The sequence below is a fragment of the Hemiscyllium ocellatum genome, chromosome 4 (genome assembly GCF_020745735.1).
Source record: "Hemiscyllium ocellatum isolate sHemOce1 chromosome 4, sHemOce1.pat.X.cur, whole genome shotgun sequence".
Lineage (NCBI taxonomy): Eukaryota > Metazoa > Chordata > Chondrichthyes > Orectolobiformes > Hemiscylliidae > Hemiscyllium > Hemiscyllium ocellatum.
The window spans coordinates 135,292,290-135,313,933 of NC_083404.1; the positions used below are offsets into that span (position 1 = coordinate 135,292,290).

The 21,644-nt window shown below is 42.1% G+C and overlaps 1 protein-coding gene across 2 annotated transcripts in view; it reads right to left on the reverse strand.

Annotated features, from left to right (window-relative positions):
• Positions 1 to 1,164: 1,164 nt before the first annotated feature.
• The window catches only part of pop1 (POP1 homolog, ribonuclease P/MRP subunit), a 59,587-nt gene continuing 39,107 nt past the window's right edge, over positions 1,165 to 21,644 (reverse strand). For both annotated transcript variants that reach the window (XM_060824523.1, XM_060824524.1), the window contains exons 12-16: positions 17,912 to 18,027; positions 10,261 to 10,452; positions 7,534 to 7,688; positions 5,805 to 6,173; positions 1,165 to 2,462 (exon numbers count right to left, since the gene is read on the reverse strand). In XM_060824523.1, coding sequence (XP_060680506.1) covers positions 1,811 to 2,462; positions 5,805 to 6,173; positions 7,534 to 7,688; positions 10,261 to 10,452; positions 17,912 to 18,027 — 1,484 coding nt within the window. In that variant the 3' untranslated portion in view covers positions 1,165 to 1,810. The remainder of the gene's footprint in view (positions 2,463 to 5,804; positions 6,174 to 7,533; positions 7,689 to 10,260; positions 10,453 to 17,911; positions 18,028 to 21,644) is intronic.

A 21,644-nucleotide genomic window follows, 5' to 3' on the forward strand; every position in this document is an offset into this window, starting at 1 on the left:
TATGAGGGACATGGATAGGATAAATAGACAAAGTATTTTCCCTGGGGTCGGGGAGTCCAGAACTAGAGGGCATAGGTTTAGGGTGAGAGGGGAAAGATATGAAAGAGACCTAAGGGGCAACGTTTTCACGCAGAGAGTGGTACGTGGATAGAATGAGCTGCCAAAGAAAGTGGTGGAGACTGGGACAATTGCAACATTTAAGAGGCATTTGGATAGGTATATGAATAGGAAGGGTTTGGAGGGATATGGGCTGGGTGCTGGCACGTGGGACTAGATTGGATTGGGATATTTGGTCGGTATGGACGGGTTGGACTGAAGGGTCTGTTTCCATGCTGTACAGTTCTATGACTATAATAATTATTGCTTATTCCAAAAGTTGCCAAATGCAAAACATTTTCATTTTAATTGGCCTTTTTAGCCAGCTGGATGGGTATTGATGATGCTAAGTACCTGGAGATTCCACACAGTCAGCTGAGAAACTATTAAATGTTGATGTTGAAGGGGTTTTGGCTACATTTAAGTTCCCATATAGGTACAGTAACTGATTAGAAAGGCAAACACTATGTTGACCTTTATTGCAAACTGTTGTAGTACAAAATTAAGACTTACTGCAACTGCACAGGGCTTTGATGAGACAATATCTGAAACATTGAGCACAAGAGTAGCTGGATCATGAAGAAATGGTGATAGTCATGGCAGATCTGATTTGTGCCTGGTAGATGGTGGACAGGCTTGGGGAGTCATGAGGCTAGTTACTCATTACAGGATTCTCAGCCTCCAACCTGCTCTTGTAGCCAGTGTTTATATTGCTGTGCCAGCTTCATGTCTGGTCAATGGTAATTGCCATGATGTTGATGGTCAGGGATTCAGCAGTGGCAAAGAATGGAATGACAAGGTGAATTGGCTAGATTCTCTCGTTGGAGATGGTCATTGTTTGGATGTGCCCGTGCGGGAGGACTGCCATTTGCCACTTACTAACCCAAGCATGAGCAGTGTCGAGATGTTGCTGCAGATGATCACGGCCTACAACAGTATCTGATGTAACACACGGTACTGAACACTGTCCAATCAGCATCACATCTGACCTTAAGATGGGTGGGCCTAGGTCCCTCCTTGAGGAACTCCTGCAGACTTCAAAGATGAAAATAAGCATCACACAAAAAAGACCATTCACAGCTGTTTTATTTTGTTAATTACATTCATGACAAAGTATATTTGAAAATGAAGTAACTGATTATTTCCTGTTCAGTTCAGCATCTCCACAATAATTACAATTATGCCAATTTCATTTTAATGTCAATAAAATATATTGCAGTTACAATGAAATTCATTTGGCTATTATAAACATGATTGGAAATGATCTTTTTGCAGGAAGGCTGGCTTGTACAGATGGCATGACCTGGAGCAGCAAAAAGAAAAAGCCTTCTTTGAATCTAATTGTAGATTTTCCTACTCATCAATGCTAGAACTGAAACTCAAGAACTGAATCATAGTATAACAAAAATGTACAATACTGGAGAAACTCAGCAGGTCTGCCAGTATCTGTAATACAGAGAGAGAGTCAACTGTTGTTTCAACATCAACTTGAAATGTTACCTGTTTACCTCTCCAAATTCATTGCCTGATCTGTGAAGTATTTTCTATTTTAATTTCAGATTTCCATCAGTATTTTACTTTTGTAACTGTATTCTACTGGATACCTTTGTAAATAAAAAAAACACAAGACTGGTCTTTTGAAAGGAAATATAAATATTTAGCTCCATGCACACTTGTAGATAATCGAGTCAAACTGGATATTTTAAATTGGAGATCATACTTCAATGTTTATCTTAGCAAATCGATACTGCAGAGAAGCTGGGTTCCTTACAAGTGCAAGGCCACGTTGGTCTGGTGGCTGATTGGATATCATATGCAAGAGTCCCAATAAACTCACAAATCCCAGTGCTTCTCCACAACCTACAGTTAGTGAAAAATCTCCTTGGCTGACATAGCCAATTGCTAGTCTGGAGCAATGGGACATTACATTTCGTATTTCGTCAGGCCATAACCCTTGAACCAAATTGACTCCACAACCAGAAACGGATGTTATTCCCAAATCTGCAGCTGTTGTTGCCTCTGGAACCTTGGGCAAAGCTCTCTTCTTGTTCTTCAAGGCTTTGCACTTCTGTTTGAAGGGGTCTCGATGCTTTGATTCTTGAGGGCCAGGGCAATTGGGATCCGACACCAATAGCTGAAGGTCCTCTTTGGAAGGAACACAAATGGTTGCATTAGCAATCGGATTGCCTTTCTTCAGCAATGACAGCCTGACCCAGATCAGGAAGCGAGGATAAGAGCCGATGATGGATTTAACAGCATCTGCTGCCAGAGGCACCTGAGCAGGCCCTCGATATCTTTGTCTCTGCTGGCCCCTGCTGGATGAAGGGCGACACCACATGGATATCTGCTTCAACAACTTTCTACTCCTGTAACATAACAGAAAAGTTCAAGTCTATGTTAATGTGCCTATTCCTAGAATCAACAGAATAAAACTGCTTCAAATAATGTGAGAGCATAGAATGCATTTAAGTTGGAAAACAATGATAAACCCCAGCTACTTCTGCCCCTATTAAAAGGCCCTTCCATGCTGTCTCAACACTCAGCAAGAGCAGGGAATGCACGCAAATTCTTTGCCACTAGTTCTGTCACTCAAACTCTGTTCGGCTGCCTCAGCACCTGTTCAAGAAATCTCCCTGAGCCCTAATCTCCTTTCTTTCTGCAGTTTCCCCTTGATTTCACCTCATGCTTTCTCCAAGCCAATCTGGCTGATGAACTTCTCTAAACTGCTTTCTAACTTTGTGCTTGCTAGCACTGTAATATAGATCCCGTGCTTTGGGTACTGTTCACATTAGATTAGATTAGACTTACAGTGTGGAAACAGGCCCTTCGGCCCAACAAGTCCACACCGACCCGCCGAAGCGAAACCCACCCATACCCCTACATTTACCCCTTACCTAACACTACGGGCAATTTAGCATGGCCAATTCACCTGACCCGCACATCTTTGGACTGTGGGAGGAAACCAGAGCACCCGGAGGAAACCCACGCAGACACGGGGAGAACGTGCAAACTCCACACAGTCAGTCACCCTTCCAAAAATCAAGAACCACTCCCTCAAAAGGACTCTGCTGCGGATAACTCTATCCTTGCCCAAGTTTCATTCACACAATAATAGTGAAAAATCAGTCATTGTAAATATGATCTTGTTGAATCAGAGTTGTACAGCGGGGAAACAGACCCTTCCATTCAACTCATCCACCCTTCCAAAAATCAAGAACCACTCCCTCAAAAGGACTCTGCTGCGGATAACTCTATCCTTGCCCAAGTTTCATTCACACAATAATAGTGAAAAGTCAGTCATTGTAAATATGATCTTGTTGAATCAGAGTTGTACAGCGGGGAAACAGACCCTTCCATTCAACTCATCCATGCCTAAATTAATCTAGCCCCATTTGCCAGCATTTGGCTCACACTCCTCCAAACCCTTTCTATTCATGTACCCATCCAGATGCCTTTTAAATACTGTAACTGTACCAGCCTCCACCACTTCTTCTGGCAGTTCACACCATTCTCTGCATGAAAATGTTGCCCCTTAGACCCATTTTAAATCTTTCTCCCTTCACCTTAAACTTATGCCCTCCTAGTTCTGGACTCCCCCATCCCAGGGAAAACACCTTGACTATTCACCCTATCCATGCCCCTCGTGACTTTATAAATCTCTATCAAGGTCACACCTCAGCCTCTAACATTCTGGGGAAAATAGCCCCAGCCTATTCACCGTCTTCCTATAGCTCAAACCCTCCAAGCCTGGCAACATCCTTGTAAATCTTTTCTGACCCTTTTCAAATTTCACAACATCCTTCCTTACAGCAGGGAGACCAGAACAGCATGCAGTATTTCAAAACTGGTCTAACCAATGTACAGCCAATACTTCCAACTCCTATACTCAGTGCAGTGACCAATAAAAGCAGGCATACAATCACCCTCTTCACTATCCTATTGATCTGCAATTCCACCTTCAAGGAACTATGAAGTTAAGTTTTCATGTTAAGCTATGGGAGTAAAGACTTGAATCTAGTTCTTTTACTTATTCAAATGATGTGGGCTTTGCCATCAGGGATTTATTATCCATCCCTAATTGCCCTGGAGGTAGAGCTGGTCAGACACTTGAATGGCTGCAAGTAAAAAATGAGGTCTGCAGATGCTGGAGATCACAGCTGAAAATGTGTTGCTGGTCAAAGCACAGCAGGCCAGGCAGCATCTCAGGAATAGAGAATTCGACGTTTCGAGCATAAGCCCTTCATCAGGAATGAGAGAGAGTAGCCAAGCAGGCTAAGATAAAAGGTAGGGAGGAGGGCCGATGGAGGTGGGATAGGTGGAAGGCAGAGGAGATGACCTGGGGGGTGCAGTGAGAGAGAGACTCACTGAAATCCTTGTAGAGGGAGGAAGAGAGCTTCTTCAAGGAAGGCATCCTTGTAATGGCTGCAGTCTATGTTGTCATTGGTAAACACACAACGCCATTAGGGAGGGGGGTCCAGATGGTGACTATTGACAGTGAAGGGATGAAGCCATAGTCAGAACGGGGAGTGACTTGGAGGTGATTTACGGGTGATGGTGTTCCCGTGCATCTGCTGCCCTTGCCCATCTCAATGGAAGCAGTTCTGCATTTGGAAAGTGCTAGCTATGAATCCTTGGGTCAGTTGTTGCAAATCATACAGATTGCTACTAGTGGTGAAGGGAGTGAATATGAAAAGTGGTAGATGGCACGTCAATCAATTGGCCTACTTTCTCCTAAATAGTGTGAAGCTGTTTCAGTGTTGCTGGATTTGCAGTCATCCAGGTAAGAGGGAGTATTGCATCCTACTCCTGACCTGTGCCTTGTAGATGGTCAGGCACTGGAGAGACAGAAGGCAAATTACTCGCTGCAGAACTTCCAGACTCTGACTTACTCTTGTAGCCATAATATTTGTATGGCTTACCTTGTTTAGTCTTTGTTCAATAGTAATAACCCCTCCCTGCCCTGGATGGTTGCTGTTGGGGGCACAAGTGATGGTAACACCATTGGATGTCAAGGGTCCAGGACTGATATCTGGGAGTTCTCCTTCAAACCAAGAATAATCAATATACTCCTGGATAGAGTTTCAAATCCAAAATCAATGTTAAAGCACTGCAATAAGGGCAGACTAAGTTTTCTGAATTGACGGGTATGTGGAATTGCCTTCCCAATGTTCAATGGTGGTGTTATTGCATATTTTCTCTTATTTCATGCATTTTGACTGCACAGTGATCCCTCACCTGATTTTACCCTCCGACTTTGTGGCAACACAGCTACCTCCCACAGTCTTACAAGTGCAGAAACCACTGACTGAGGAGATAACCTCGCACCCATATGCATGGATGTAACTGGAGGTGCAGGAAAGGGAAGATAGTGTTTCCTTTCTGGTTATTAAATAAATTGTTTGTGCAAAGTTAAACAGGGAGTATCTCCTTCCTTGAGCAAGGAGTTCAGCTTTTAGTCTCTTGGTTGGTTGAAGTAATTGAAAGAATAGTTCTACAGTTGAATACGAATAGCTGCAGTTTGCTCAATAGTCACTATGTATGGGTAATACCTGCTGAGTCCTACTTTAAATTGAGACACCTGACCAGCGAATCATGCTACAGTCCAGTTAGGCAGAGAACACATTGTGAAGGAATATTTTATCAAATAATCTAATGATGTTTAGATAATTCAATCCACAAACAAGCTAGGGCATAAGTTATATACAGACCTCAAAACGGAAACATGCCCACTTTCTGCTGGGGTGTCTTGAGTAATTACATTCTGGCCATTTTCACATCCTGTGTTTCGCTCAAGAATAGTCACACTTTCAGAAACCTCCTTCATTTCCTCATCCGGCTCTGATGGTTTCTCCTCATTTGACATTTCCTCAGAAGCTTTGTTTTCATGTACTCCAGCGTGTTTGTAATTCGGGTTCTGCACTTCAAACCTCAACTCTTGCTCTTTACCACTGACAGCAAGTTTGAGATCACCACCTTGGATATGGGCTTCCCACTCTTCTACGAGCTGTTGCCAAGGACAACGGAATGGAGTCATGGTACCATGATGGATATAGTTAGGCCTCTTGGCTGGTGGATACCTAGAGACACATCTGGTTACTTAACTCATAGAAAGAGCAGGAAACTTCCAACTTGATCTTTCAAGATTACAAAGAGGAATGAAAAAAGGACCCACTTGAGCAACGACAGGAGGCCATGATATAAACCAGAAGTCTTTGGTTTAGTTATAGATTTGACAGTTTGTCATGGAATTGTATTAGTTCAGTTAGCCTTCCAAGTGAACTGGGATGGCTAGATATTTGTTAATGCCTTTAACCTTCTTGAAGTTAAACCTTTAAGGGAAGAGCAAACCTGTGACATGAATATTCAAACAATATGAAAACCAAAACATTTGTCTCACAGGTAGTTTAAAAAGTCTGGCTTGCTACCCATGAGCAATAAGACACTGTCATTTTTAGAAGCTTGTCTAAAATTGTTAAAAACATAGGGAATTCTGAAGCATTACCAAATACCAACGTGAATCCAAGTTGTTAGGACAATGTTTCTTATTAAATGATCATTAACAGCTTGGTTCTAAGGGACAATGATTAATACTAGTGAAAGCACAAAGATTAGAGCTAAGTGATGGCAGGTTTATCCAGATGTCTTACTTCAAGAAAATCAGGGTAGGAAGAAGACGTAACTAACAGTAGGCAAATTTATAATTTGAACCACAAAATCTGACCACCATTGAATAATGCTCCCTACGAGCAAAACATCAGAGTGCAGTTTTACAAAAACCAGACATTCACTTCACGCAGGCGTTGTAAATAAAAAAAAATACAATAAAAGGATTCTAGTTATGGAAAAACTTCAAATACAGGATGTTTAATAAAAAGCAAAAGGGGTAGGTTTTTCCAGTTGCTGAGCCTGAAGATATTAGAAAGACTGGGTTTTCTTTTTCTTGTTACTCTGTCATTGGGCATCGCTGGCAATACCAGCATTTGTTGCTCATTTCTTGCTATATTGAACCCAGTGGCTTGTTTGGCCATTTCAAAGGGCAGTTAAGAGCCAGCCACATTGCTGTGGGTCTGGCGTCACAGACTAGAAAGCCAAGGATAGCAAGACTTCCTTTGCTAAAAAGACATTACATTGGTTTTACAACTGGTGATACTTGAAACCAGCTTTACAATTCTGGTTTATCATTTGAGTTTAACTTACATTCTCTTCTGTACTGAGTTTTAAACCAATGCCTCCATAGCATTAATGTCAGACTGGATAGGTATGTACTTTTCAGTATCTGTTTTGTCTGAATTTCTTGGACATAGGCCAGACACAGGACAGATATCTGGAGCAAAGTGTTAGTCATGCTTTGTAAATTTTGATGGCATTACTTGTACATTTTCAGCTCTAATTTCACATTATGTTACATTGCTACCTGCATTTGGACTAGTTACTTACTTCTTGTATTTGTCTATTAGCTCTTTCTTGGTCTCCACACTGTGCTGGATGCCTGCTGGACAGTCTGGAAAGTCATCTGGGAAAAGTGGAAGTCCCTTGTACTGTGTGTGCTTGGCTCCCTCTTGCAGACCTCCTACTCGCGCTCCCCGGTAGATCTGAAAACAAAAGCTACAAAATTACAAACAAGCTAGTGATTCAAAACCTTATTATAAATGAACAACATTCTAATCTGACTTTAAAGTTTTCTTGGACTAGTAAATCAAAGAATTCCAGTGAAGATGTCCATCTGAAATTGCTTCTATAATGCAAAAGAATGACAAAAATAAATTTTAAATTCTTTAGTCAATACCTACACATCTATATAAGCACGAATGGTGGATCAAAAATGTATTCTGTGGGATCAACCTTTCTACATTCAAGTAGACTAGAAAACACTAATGACTGGCTCTTTCATAAGATTTCAAAGTGTTATAAAATATCGTTTTTTGGGTTGCAAATAATACTGAGAAAGTATTACTAAAAATGTTGATAGAACTGAAAAAAATTGAAAAGGCAGTTAGGTCCCAATAAAATGCAGCAAAATGTCTATAGGGAAGAGAAACGGGAAAATAAAGACAGACTCAATTTCCACTGGGCATCTTGAAGTATTTAACCATTGCAGTACTTTCTGAATGTAATGTCAGAAACACAGTGGTTAATTTGCACTTAAGACACTCTTGCAAACAACAATCTAAATGAGAAAGACTGAGGTGACCTCAGGAGGAGGCAGTCAGCTCTAGCAGATTGGGCAGATGGATATTAGATAAAATTCAGTTTAAAGAAATGGGCAGAAAAATTCTGGGACTTAAAATGTACACAATGCACGCAGGTGGTGATGGCCTAGTGGTTAAACTGAACTGTTAAACCGAACTGTTAAACCAGAGACCCAGGTAATATTCTAGGAATGTGGGTTCGAATCCCACCACAGCAGCTAGTGGAATTTGAATTCAATACAAATCTGGAACGAAGAGTTTAATGACTAGCACGAATCCATTGCTGATTGTCAGGAAAAAACACTGAGGTCCTTTAGGGAAGGAAACTGCCGCCCTTACCTGGTCTGATTTATGTGTGACTCCAGAGCCACAGCAATGTGGTTGACTCTTAACTACCCTCTGGATGGGCAATAAATACTGGCCTTGCCAGCAATGCCCTCATCCTGTGAATGAATTCTTTGAAAAAAATGCTAGAACTATACAGGAACTGACAAAACAGGGAGGGTCATTGAGATAAACAATTGCAAAAGGCAAGAAGAGTTCATGAAATGGTGAAATAAAGATCCTCTGTTTTATAAATTAAGTTTGAACTACAAAATTCAAAGAGATAATTGAAATCTATATTTCATATCTACAAACTGTGGGTAGTGTAGAACAGAGACTCCTAGAGGTGCAGGTAGATTATTCTTTGAAGTTTGTGGGGCGGCACGGTGGCACAGCGGTTAGCACTGCTGCCTCACAGCGCCAGAGACCCGGGTTCAATTCCCGACTCAGGCGACTGACTGTGTGGAGTTTGCACATTCTCCCCGTGTCTGCATGGGTTTCCTCCGGGTGCTCCGGTTTCCCCCCACAGTCCAAAGATGTGCAGGTTAGGTGAATTGGCCATGCTAAATTGCCCGTAGTGTTAGGTATAAGGGGTAAATGTAGGGGAATGGGTGGGTTTCGCTTCGGCGGGTCGGTGTGGACTTGTTGGGCCGAAGGGTCTGTTTCCACACTGTAAGTAATCTAATCTAATCTTCCTTGAGTGGGGCTGAGGGTTAAGGTAGCTGAGAATGTAATAGGTAGATGAAAATGGGGGTGAAGGTGATAAGTAGCAGAGAAGGGTGCAGCAGATAGATGGGGAAGTATGATGGACAGGTCAAGAGGGCAGTGCAGAGTGGTAGGTTGGGACTCGGATAAGGTGGGGGGGGGAGGAAATTGGGAACCTGGTGAAATCCATATTAATCCCATGTGGCTGGAGAGGAACTATGTTGGCTACAATGGATACAGTAGATGACATTTGTGGAAGTATGACATTTGCAGAAATTCCGACAGAAATTTACCTGAGCTTTCATAAATGTCATCTACTGTATCCGTTGCGCCCATGTGGTCTCCTCTGCATCAGGAAGACAGGAGGCCAAATTGCAGATCATTTCAGAGAACATCACTGGGACACCCGCACCAACCAACCTCACCACCCACCCATGGCTGAACACTTTAACTCCCTCTCCCACTCCACCAAGGACATGTAGGTCCTGGGCTGCCTCCATCTCCACTAACCACCCAATACCTGGAAGACATAGGCCTCTTGTTCTGCCTTGGGACACAACAGCCACATGGGATTAATGCAGATTTCACCAGGCTTCCCATTTCCCCACCTTATTCAGTTCCAAACTTCCAACTCAGCACTGCCCTTTTGACCTGTTCATCATCCTTCCTACCTATCCACTCCTTCTATCACCTTCTCCGCCCGCATTCATCTACTTATTGCACTCTCATCTACCTTCCCCTAGCCCCACCTCCCACCTGTTTATCTCTCATGCCCCTGGCCCATAAGCCTCATTCCTGTTGAAGGGCTTATGCCAAAACATTGATTCTCCTGCTCCTCGGATGCTGCCTGACCTGCTGTGCTTTTCCAGCACCACACTCAACCCTTATCTCCAGCAACAGCAATCCTCAATTTCTCCCACTAGAGTATTAACACTTGTATTAATACCAAAGGGATCCAGAATGCCATTCCCCATCCTTTTGGGATCAGAATATCCCAGCCACTCCCCCAACCAATGTGCTCTTGTCCAGCCATCTTCCCAGGCTGATGCACCAACAGAATGGGAATCTTGGACTCTTGCGACCCAAGATTCAGACGGGTCCCAGGAACTAACAGCTTGCTTCTCATCTGATTCAGTTTCTGGAATACAAGAAAAATAATAGCATCTTTATTTGATGGAAGACATAATGCAAATCACTTTATTACTAAAAAAATTCTTCAAATTAACAAGAAAACCAGTTTGTTTTATAAGAGATGACCAATGCGCCATTTAAAGCCCACTGCATTTTTTATACTTTCATGTAGGTTATGGGTAAGTTCCATCAGACTGCAAAGCAGCAAATTTAATCTCTCTACTCAAGGGGAGGGAGGGAGAGAGACAAACAATATGAATCTACAGGTAGTTCTATAACACGCGTTTCATCATCGTGAATTGGCTATAATGCGATTGATGAATTGTGGATGTTGTTTGCATAACGCAAAGTTTCTGAACAGCTAAATCGGGTTTTCCATAGCGCGATCTTCTACAGCGTGTTTTCTACAGCAGTTTCCTATAGAGTGATCTTCTATAGTGTGAGGTTGCAGAAGAACACAACTGTCGCTTTATATCAGAACAAACTGTATAAGCCAATTACCCTGACACCTGTCAGTGAAGAAATGTTCAAACCCATTAAGGTGGTGGCCACTGAGCATTTAGAAAAACTCAAGGTCATCGGCCAGAGTCAACATCGTTTCATAAAAGGGGAATTGTATTTCACCAATTTGTTGGAATTCTTTGAAAGAGTAATATGTATTATGGACAAAAGGGGACCCTGTTTATATACTGAACTTGGATTTCCATGTGGTATTTGACAAGCTTCCACATAAGAGGCTACCGTGGAAAGCAGGGCTCGTGGTAGAAGGGATAATATACTACCATGTACAGAGAATTGGCTGTCTGTCAAAGAACAGGTAGCACACATAAATATGTCTTGTTCAGATTGGCAGGATGTGATGAACAGGATCCTACAGGGGCTTGTAACGATCCCTCAATTTTGTTTTAAAATTCAGTTGACAATGACTTAGATGAAGGGATCAAAAGCATGGTGATAGTGACTCTATGACTATGATATATAGACAGAAAATTGTGAAGCCAACAACTAGGATGCAGACCAGTATAGAGGGTCATAACGTGGGAAGACTTGAAGTTGTTTACTTTGACAATAATAAAGAAATCAGAGTATTACTTAAATGCTGAACGTCACAAAAACTTAATCTGCAGATACAGCAACTGATTAAAGCGGCTAATGGAATGCTATCCTTTGTTACGAAAGGAATTGAACATAAAAGGATGTTATGCTTCAGTTATACAGGATAGTAGTGAGACCACATCTCAAATACTTTGTATAGTTTTCGTCATTATTTAAGGCGGTGGTTCAAAGATGATTTAATTTCAGATATTAGTTTAGTAGTTACAAGGGAAGATTGGACAGGCTAGATCATTTCCATTGCAGCTTAGAAGACGGAGGGTGATCTGTTTGATGCCTGTAAAGGTCTTGAATGGTCTTGACATGGTGGATGTGGAAAGCACGCTTCCCTTTATGGGTGAATTAAGAACATGGGGACACTTCTTAAAATCAGGGCTGCCCTTTTAGGGCAAAGCAGAAGACCTTCTTTCTCTCAAATGATTGAGAGACCTTAGAATTCCCTGCCTCAAAAGACAGTGGCAGAAGAGTCACTGAATATTTTTGCCCGAAACGTCAATTTTGCTGCTCCTTGGATGCTGCCTGACCTGCTGTGCTCTTCCAGCACCACTAATCCAGATTCATATCAGACAAGGTAATCAAAATGTGACGTGTAATAGACAAGGAATTCATAAGATAAACAGAGCGATCATATTCTTATTGAATGGATTAGCAGTCTTGAAGAGCCGAATGCAGTTTAAGCCATCTACTTGGATGTCATTGACAAACTCTTGCATGGTAGTCTGGTAGCCTGGTTTAGCTAAAAGTTCACAGTATGCAGAGTAATTTAGCAAATTGGATCCATAATTGGCTAAGCGGCAAGGTGGTGATGGCTGAAGGGCATTTTTGTGACTGGAAGCCTGTACCCACTGATGTATCACAGGGTCTTGGCTGTGTCCCTTGCTATTTGTTGTGTGCATGAATGATCTTGATATGAAAGAAGGAGCTATAGTTTAAGTTCACAAATAACACAAAAATTGGTAGGGTAGTAAATAATGTGGAGGAAAACTACAAGATGATAGATTGGTCAGACAGACTGAACAGTGGCAAATGAAATTTAATTCTGAAAAGATGAGGGGTGATGCATTTTGGAAGACAAAAGGACACACATTGAATGACAGGACCACAGAAAGTGCAGAGGATCAGGGGGACCTAGCTGCACATTGTCTATCGATCCTTGAAGGGAGCAGGTCAGGTAGCTGCGGTGGTTAAGATGATACTTGATTAGTCAAGGTATTTAATACAAAATGCTGTATGCAGCATCAGTTAGACTTACTGTGTGCAGTCTGGTCATCACATTATAAAAAGGATTTGATTGAAATACAGAGACTGCAGAGGAGATTTACTAGGATAATGTCTGGGCTGGAATGATCCAGCTATGAAGAGAGACCAGGTATGCTGGCGTTGTTTCCCTGAAAGCACAGAAGGTGGATGGGGAAGCTGACTGAGGTGATCAAAGTTCTGACACGAACAGGCAGAGCAGGTAGAGAAAAGCTTTACTCCTTACAGGGATTTGAGGAAAACCTTTTTCACCTACAATGTTGTGAGTATCTGGAACTCTGCCGAAAAAGGTGGTCGAGACGCTTTAGTCGCATTTAGATGAGTACTTGAAATGCCAGAGCACACAAGACTATGAGCCAAATGCTGGAAAAAGGGATTGGATAAGATGGGCTTCTTTCTGTCTTGTAAGCATTCTATGACATTTCCTGGGTCGTTTTTTTTTAATCTGTTATTTTAAATGATTTTAAAATCTGTTATTTTAGTAACCATGATTTGACAGGGCATAATATTTCCTGCAGGCTTCAGGATCATTCTGTCACTCTCAAATGACAAAAGTTTACATACTTGGAATTTTCCCCATTTGTTTAATTAATGACTATCAGGTGGGCTTGATACTAACCAAGTGTAGCAGGCAGGCTTTTGATGCTGGACAGTCAACAGGATCTAGGAGGCCACAGAAAGCACTAGGATCATTAGGACAATATTGAAAAGTGCAGTGCTGGAAAAGCACAAAAGGGCAAGGAGCATCCGAGGACCTGGAGAGTAGATGTTTTGGGCATAAGTGCTTCACCAGGAATGAGGAGAGGGAAGGGGGCTGGGAAATAATTAGGATGGTGGGAGTGGGGAATGAGGGGGTGGCAGCTGGGAAGGCAATAGGTGGATGCAGGTAATTGTGATAGGTTGGTGGGGAGGGTGGAGCAGATAAGTAGGAAGGAAGATAGACAGGTAGAACAGGTCAAGAGGGTGGTGCCGAGTTGGATTTGGGATGAGGAGGGGTAGGGGAGATTTGGAAACAGTGAAGTCAATGTTGATGCCATGTGGTTGAACAGTCCCAAGGTGATAGATGAGGCGTTCTTCCTTCAGTTGTCGGGTAGTTTTGATTTGGTGGAGGTGGCAGCCCAGGACTTGCATGTCCTTGGGAGAGTGGGAGGGGGAATTGAAGTGGGCGGCCACAGGGCAGTGGGGTTGTTACGTGTGACCAAGAGATGTTTTCTGAAATGCTCCGCAAGTTGGCGTCCTGTCTCCCCGATGTAGAGCAGACTACATTGATAGCAATGCACACAATAGATGAGATGGGTGGATGTGCAGGGAAACCTCGGCCAGATGTGAAAAGATCCTTTGAGGCCTTGGGTGGAGGTGGTGGTGGGGGGGGGTGTGGTGGTGGGGGTGGGAGGGGGGAGGAGGTGGTTGTGCTGATGATGTAGACACAGGTTTTACATCTCGTGCAGTGGCACAACCCTGGTTCTCACCTTCTATCCCACTAATCTCCGGATACAGCGCATTGTCCTCCACCATCTACAGTCAGCCCCTATCCAAGATATATTCCCCCCCCCCGACCCCGATCTGTGTTCCGTACAGACCACTCCCTCAGTGACTCCCTCGTTAGATCCACACCCCCCACCAACCCACCTCCACCACCTTCACTTGCTGCCTCACGAGGTGTAAAACCTGTGTCGACACCTCCCCCCCCACACACCTCCATCCAAGGCCCCAAAGAATCTTTTCACATCCCGCAAGAGATTTTCCTGCACATCCAAACACCTCATCTACTGTGTCCGTTGCTCTCCACGTGGTCTCCTCTACATTGGCAAGACAGGGTGCCAACTTTGAGCATTTCAGCCAACATCTCGTTGTGGGCGGCACGGTGGCACAGTGGTTAGCACTGCTGCCTCACAGCGCCTGAAGACCCGGGTTCAATTCCCGACTCAGGCGACTGACTGTGTGGAGTTTGCACGTTCTCCCCGTGTCTGCGTGGGTTTCCTCCGGGTGCTCCGGTTTCCTCCCACAGTCCAAAGATGTGCGGGTCAGGTGAATTGGCCATGCTAAATTGCCCGTAGTGTTAGGTAAGGGGTAATGTAGGGGTATGGGTGGGTTTCGCTTCGGCGGGTCGGTGTGGACTTGTTGGGCCGAAGGGCCTGTTTCCACACTGTAAGTCTAATCTAATCTAATCTCTGGGACACATATACCAAACAACCCCACTGCCCTGTGGTCAACCACTTCAACTCCCCTCCCACTCTCTCAAGGACATGCAAGTCCTGGGCCTCCTCCACCACCAAATGAAAGCCACCTGACAATTGGAAGAAGAACGCCTCATCTTCTGCCTTGGGATCCTTCAAAATCATAGCATTAATATTGACCTCACCCCACTGCATCCCAGTTCCAACCTTCCAACTTGACACCATCCATCTTCCTTCCCACCTATCCACTCCACCCTTCCTGATGAAGGGCTTATGCCCAAAACGTCGAATTTCCTATTCCTTGGATGCTGCCTAACCTGCTGTGCTTTACCCAGCAACACATTTTCAGCTGTGATCTCCAGCATCTGCAGACCTCATTTTTTATCCACTCCACCCTCCTCACTGACCTATTACACCCCACCTGCATCGCCTTCCCAGCTATCTTCCCCCCAGCCTCATCCCAACCTCCCCCCCTCCCCCCTCCACAATCCTGATGAAGTGCTCAAGCCTGAAACATCAGCTCTTCTGTTCCTCAGATGCTGCTTGACCTCTGTGCTTTTCCAAAAGCACATTTTTCAACTGACTTTCCAGTATCTGCAATCTTCACTTTCCCCTCGTTAGACCAATCCCTGGTATGGAGAGATTGTCTTATGTGCAAAGAATAGACAGGCTGGGCTTCTACTTATCCGAATTTAGATGAATAAGAGTGATCTCTTAAGTATATAAGTTTCTTAAGGGGCTTGGCAGGGTCAATGCTGACAGGATGATTCCCTTCATGGGCAAAATCTTAGAATTAAAGAGCACCAATTTAAGATGGAGAGGAGGAATTTCTTCTCAGTGTCTTTGGAACACCTTCCCGCAGACAGCTGTGGGGGCAGAGTCCTTAAGTATATGCAAACTGAGTTAGATTCTTGTTCAGTGGGGAATCAAGGGTTACGAGGAAAAAGTGAGGACTGCAGATGCTGGGGATCGGAGCTGAAAATGTGTTGCTGGAAAAGCGCAGGTCAGGCAGCATCCAAAGAGCAGGAGAATCAACGTTTCGGGCATAAGCCCTTCTTCAGGAATACGAGGAAAATGCAGGAAAGCAAACATGAGTGCCGGATCATCCTACTGAATGGCAGAGTAGGCTCGAGGGGCCAAATGCCCTATTTCTGTTCCTTTTTTTAAAATGATATTAGGAAGAGGGTATCCAAAGGTAATGGTTTGGTACCACAGAAAGAAGACTTGAAGATTTTATTTTAAGAAAAGTCAAGGCAATAGATTAGCAAGGAAGGCAGAACTTCCAAGCCTTGCAGAAACATTGTCCCCATGTATCCCACAGAGGACTAACTAGAAAATCCCAGTCAGGATGGAACTGAGAAATCTGCTCTCCTGCTGGCAAATTTACAGCGTTAACCAATTCTGCACCTTCATCGAATTGAATGTTTTTTAATGAATTGACTGTTTGTTTATTAATTGAAACCTGGTTGATGGATCTTTTCATTTTATAACGAAAACACACAATTAGCCATCTAGGGGCCGGGACAAAATATATTTTAGTTTATGTTGCTACCTGTGGAGTAGTGCGACTAGACACATACGCTACTGCAGTGTTTACTTATACCAAGTGATGTCACAAGGAAAGTAGGTGCTATATCTGAAAACAGAACTTTCCACAAATGATGATTGTAGAAAAGAAATTGGAAAGACAAATTAATCCTTCTTAAACAATAGATGTAAAGATGATGATGGGTGGATATAAAAGCAAAATACTTCAGTTGCTGGAAATGCTCAGTAGGTCAGGCTGCATACATATAATGAAAGAACCGCGAGGAAGTAGGTGGCATGCATTGGTATGAACTTGGCAGTCTATACCACGTAGTTTGAAGAGTCAGAAAGGTAAAGAGTATTTACTGGCGTGGTGCTTACTATTTGCTAATACAAACGTACAGTATCTGTATTAATCAGTAGTAAGGTTTTCAAAATATCTGCCAGTAAGAAAGAAACTAAACTAAAGAGTCTAAGAATGTTATCCAGCTTCCTTCATGGTTCAGCATGCTTATTCAGATGGCAGTTAAGTTATACAAGAACAGAAACAGCCCAAATTTCATTTACAGTATAGGCTGAATTATATCAGATAAAATTCACCTCAATTTTCCTGCAAAACTGCAAAAAGACAGGCCCTGCCACTTTTGATTAATATATGACAGAAGAGCCACGTGTAGTTGCTAGGTAAACATTAACTTCACAGACTAAGACAAATCAACAGGTTTGATTGATGCGCTCTATCAATATTGAACAAAAAAAAGGCCTGCATCACCTAACATTACAACAATCTATTTTTAAAGAGTCATTACTGTTGTAATTTTGAAAACAATACAACTAATTTTCACACAGCAAACTCCCACAGTTATGAGATAAGGTTATGAGGTTAGGTGAATTGGCCATGCTAAATTGCCCGTAGTGTTGGTGAAGGGGTGAATGTAGGGGAATGGGTCTGGGTGGGTTGCTCTTCGGAGGGTTGGTGTGGACTTGTTGGGCCAAAGGGCCTGTTTCCATACTAAGTAACCTAATAAAGGCCTAACCAATTTTATTGATGTTTGTTATATCAGCCCAGGGAAAACGTTCCTGCTTTTATTGTTAAAAACAGTGCTATGGCATCTTTAACAATCAGTTTAATATCACATCCTATGTTGTGGTACTCCATCAGTGGTGGCCTTGCTCAAGTCTGTGATGGGGGATGAACTTGAAGAACTTCAAAGCACAGAGAGATAGGAATGGTACAAAACTGACCCATAGTTAACAAGGTTGGCATGAAACCTTGAAACTGCACAGTAGCACAGTTAGTCCTACAGGGAAATGGGAAATGTGGGAAGATTCAAACACGGAAATATATTTTCCAAATTCAACAATTCTGCATGTTCACTGCAGTCGAATTACCTGTTCTGAGATTTTAGTTTCTGTAACAACATTGCGGACATTTCGATCCCAGATCTGACTTTGAGCACATTCTGCACCAATGCCGTTCAAACATAAATCCCTGAGCTTTTCCAGGTCTACAATAAAAGAGGAAAATAATTAGAGCAAATACATTCCAGTCTTAACACAGACTTAATTGTATGTAAATAAGTTCACGCATAGCATGATAAACAAGGCAATTTTCTGAATACGAGCAAAAATGCCATTCATTAGAGAAGGGAGGGAAGAAATTATCATACCAATCCTGTGGGTAGCTCTAACTGTAGCCACCAATTCAAGGAGTGGAGTGCAAAAGTACAGCCTACTGAACTCAAACTCTCAGAAGAGTAGGAGCCATGAAATGAGTCAGTCATTCCCTACAGCAATATGTTACAAAGAGAAGCTGAGACAAACCAACTGTTCTAAGAGATAGTTTGACCATCCCATGAAATTCAAACTGAACTTACTCTCACCAATTTCTAGTATCAGTTCAAAATGGGTTGAAGGCTGTCAATACATTATTTTTCCTGGAATTCTTCAATTTCTTGAAAAGACAGCTTCTCAAGTTGAGTTTTCTTTTAATATGACCTTGGAATTTGAGACATGCATTGTCCACCCCTAACTGCACAGAGGACAGTTCAAGGTCATATCGCAATGGGTCTCGGGTTACATATAGGCCAGACTAGCTAAGGATGGCAGATTTCCTTCCTAAAAAGACAATGAAACAGATTTTGTTTTAATTCATTCACAGAAAAAGAGTATCACTGGTCAGGCCAGCATTTATTGACCACCCGATTGTCAAAAAGACGGTGAACAGTCCACCACATTGTTCTGTGTCTGGAGTCACATGTAGGCCAGACCAGGTGAGGACAGCAGTTTCCTTCCCTAAAAGGTCATTAGTGAATCAGGTAAGTTTTGCCACGGTCATCATTAGACTTTGAATTCCAGTTTTTTTTAAAACCATCTGGCCTGTGGGAGTCATATCTGGGTCCCCAGAATATTACTTGGGACTTGGGATCAACAGTCCAGCAATAATACCATTAAACGTCAATTGGCAATGGTTTAATAATCACCATTAGGCCAAATTCTTTTTGTTCCTTGAATTTTTTTTAAAGATTGAATTCAAACGTCACCATCTATCATTGTGGAATTCAAGCCCACATCCCAGAATGTTTGCTAGGAAGGTGGGGTTCGGCATTATTCTTCCAGTGAAATTACAACTATGTTGCTGCCTCCCTAAATGATTTTCTGGATTCTCAGTCATCTTTTGCTTTCACAAGTGCTTAAGCTATCTTGAACAGAATGATTTGGTTACCACAATGCAAGAAAAAGTGCTGGCGTTTTTATAAACTCAGTTGAAGAATCATTACTTAAATTTCCATCAAAATTCATAAGCCTGTAAAATTACCCAAATTCAACTAATCCGTTATACAACACAATCCCCACACAAATCAAGACAGGTGCTCAACACTATCAGTTGATTCAAATGTTTTCACTGCATCTCCTATAAATACCATTGAAGACAACCAATTTTGCATTTCCCAAGCTTCTGTATTAGTCTGAAAAATTGTTTCATTTAAGAAAAACAAAATAGAATTCACCGAAGATTTGCATTTGTTTTGGTAAGGTCATCCAGTTACAAGGATGGAGTCAAAATCACTTCGGGCAGCGTAATCTTTGAAAAATAAGCATTGGAAAAGCATCTGAGAGGTCTAAGTTTAAAAAAGATGTAAGTTTCCGTTGATAAAAGCATTAATCGCTGTGATAAGAAAAGAAAATCTAAAGTTACACAGTTAAAAATGTAATAACTAGTTAATAATGACAAAGGATTCACGCCAAAAAAAATTAGTCGGCTCCTAATCATGAAACACAACATATGCTACAAGCAATGAGCCAAGTCAAGCACTGTGATATGTTCCCAGGTCACATGGATATTCTTACTGTCAGTTTAGATCTATGCAACATATCAATCTATGTAAACTCATGTCGCAAACAGCACTTAGTTGGCCTTGCCAGGATTCAAACCTGGAACATCTGCATGATAGAACAGAGGCTCTCACTGAGCACAAGACCAGCAAAATGTGCCTAAATATTTGCTGTTATTGAAATCAAACACTGCAGTACTAATCTATAACTTTAGACAGTTAAAACAGGGAAGGGGTAAACAAAGGCATTACAAAACTAAACATTTGTTACTTATAAGCAAAACATACAAAAAAGATGGACAGCAAAAGATTTAGTAATTCATCCAGTCTGTACCATGCCGCATCACATTACAAAGTCTTTCCACTCAACCCAGAGTCTTAATAATCTCCAAGGACAGGGAGGCAGAGAAACAGTAAAGTACAGAGGCTAATTGCTTGGGGAAAAGAAATGGCAAAGTTTCTCTTAGGCACCTCAGACAATCAGACTGAAGCAATATATATGACATGATACCCACCTGTTGTACAAGGTGACCTCCACCCCAGCCAGAAACAAGTCTCGCTTGAAGGAATACAGCGTATCAGCGTTCATTGCCCGAGCTGGCAACCTGCGCTACAGGTCGACTATTCTGTGAAAAAGAGCACCTGCCTAACATCCAACCTTAGTTCTGCATTCTCACAACTTTTACGTACGATGTCCTTAGCAACCTATTTGACCTATTCAGCAGAAATAACCGGAGCACATATGTTCAATCCAGCTTCCTCCACAAATTTTGCCCTTACTTAATAAATTCCAAATCACTCTCAAATCTACATTTCTAATTTTAGAAAATACAGACTTGTTTAGTCTATATGCTTCCTAAACTTTGCAGTCCTCCACACATTCAAATCATCAAATTCTTAGTATTTTCCCATAGACTCTACCAAACATCACTACCCTGTTTTAAAAAACACAATAAATCAAAACAGTTGCAAAATTATCACAAAATGTCAAACATATTCGCTGTATTTCATGGATAGGAGGTTAGAACTGATCATTTTCCTGATAAAACATCAATGTGTAATATTAACCTAGGTCCTTTCCACACACATTGACACATATCCAGCATTTCCTCTTCTTTGACCAGTTCCCTCTTCTGACTCAATCTCATGCCCACATATGTTTTTCTCCCTAAATAAAGAGACTGCAAACTGAACTTCGACATTTGACAATGACAGTCAGAGAGAATAATCCAATCATCTTCATTCTGGGATTAACAGTGTTACCAACAGACACGATTTAGTAATAAAGATGTTGAATTTTCAGACCAAATCATTGCACTTTACTTACTAGTTTGTTTGGAATGTGGATGTTAAAAGTGGGATGACAGAGTTGGGGAAAGGAAAATTTGGATTAAGAATCTGCTAATAGGACAAGTCTGTGCCAAGTGCCAGACATTCCATTCACACACCCTTTGTTAACTGCCCTGTTTCAACGTGAAGTACAAAAACTACATTTAAATTTTTGATTTGCAGCTAAAATGAAAGAAAATGCAGATAAAAGACCTCTGCTGTTTTTAGGGTTTGCCAGATACAAGATGTATTCCAGGTAGGAATTAAATAGAATATGGTTATGAAGAACTCCCAGCACAAACAGGCCTACAGGCTAACTTGACTCCATGACACCATTTTCCTTCTTTTCTCAGCTCATCCTAGTAGCACAACCTTCTATCCCTTTGTCTTCTATTTACCAAGCTGGCCTTTAACATCAACTACTCCTAATTGGAATCAGTTCCACATTTAACCACATTTTG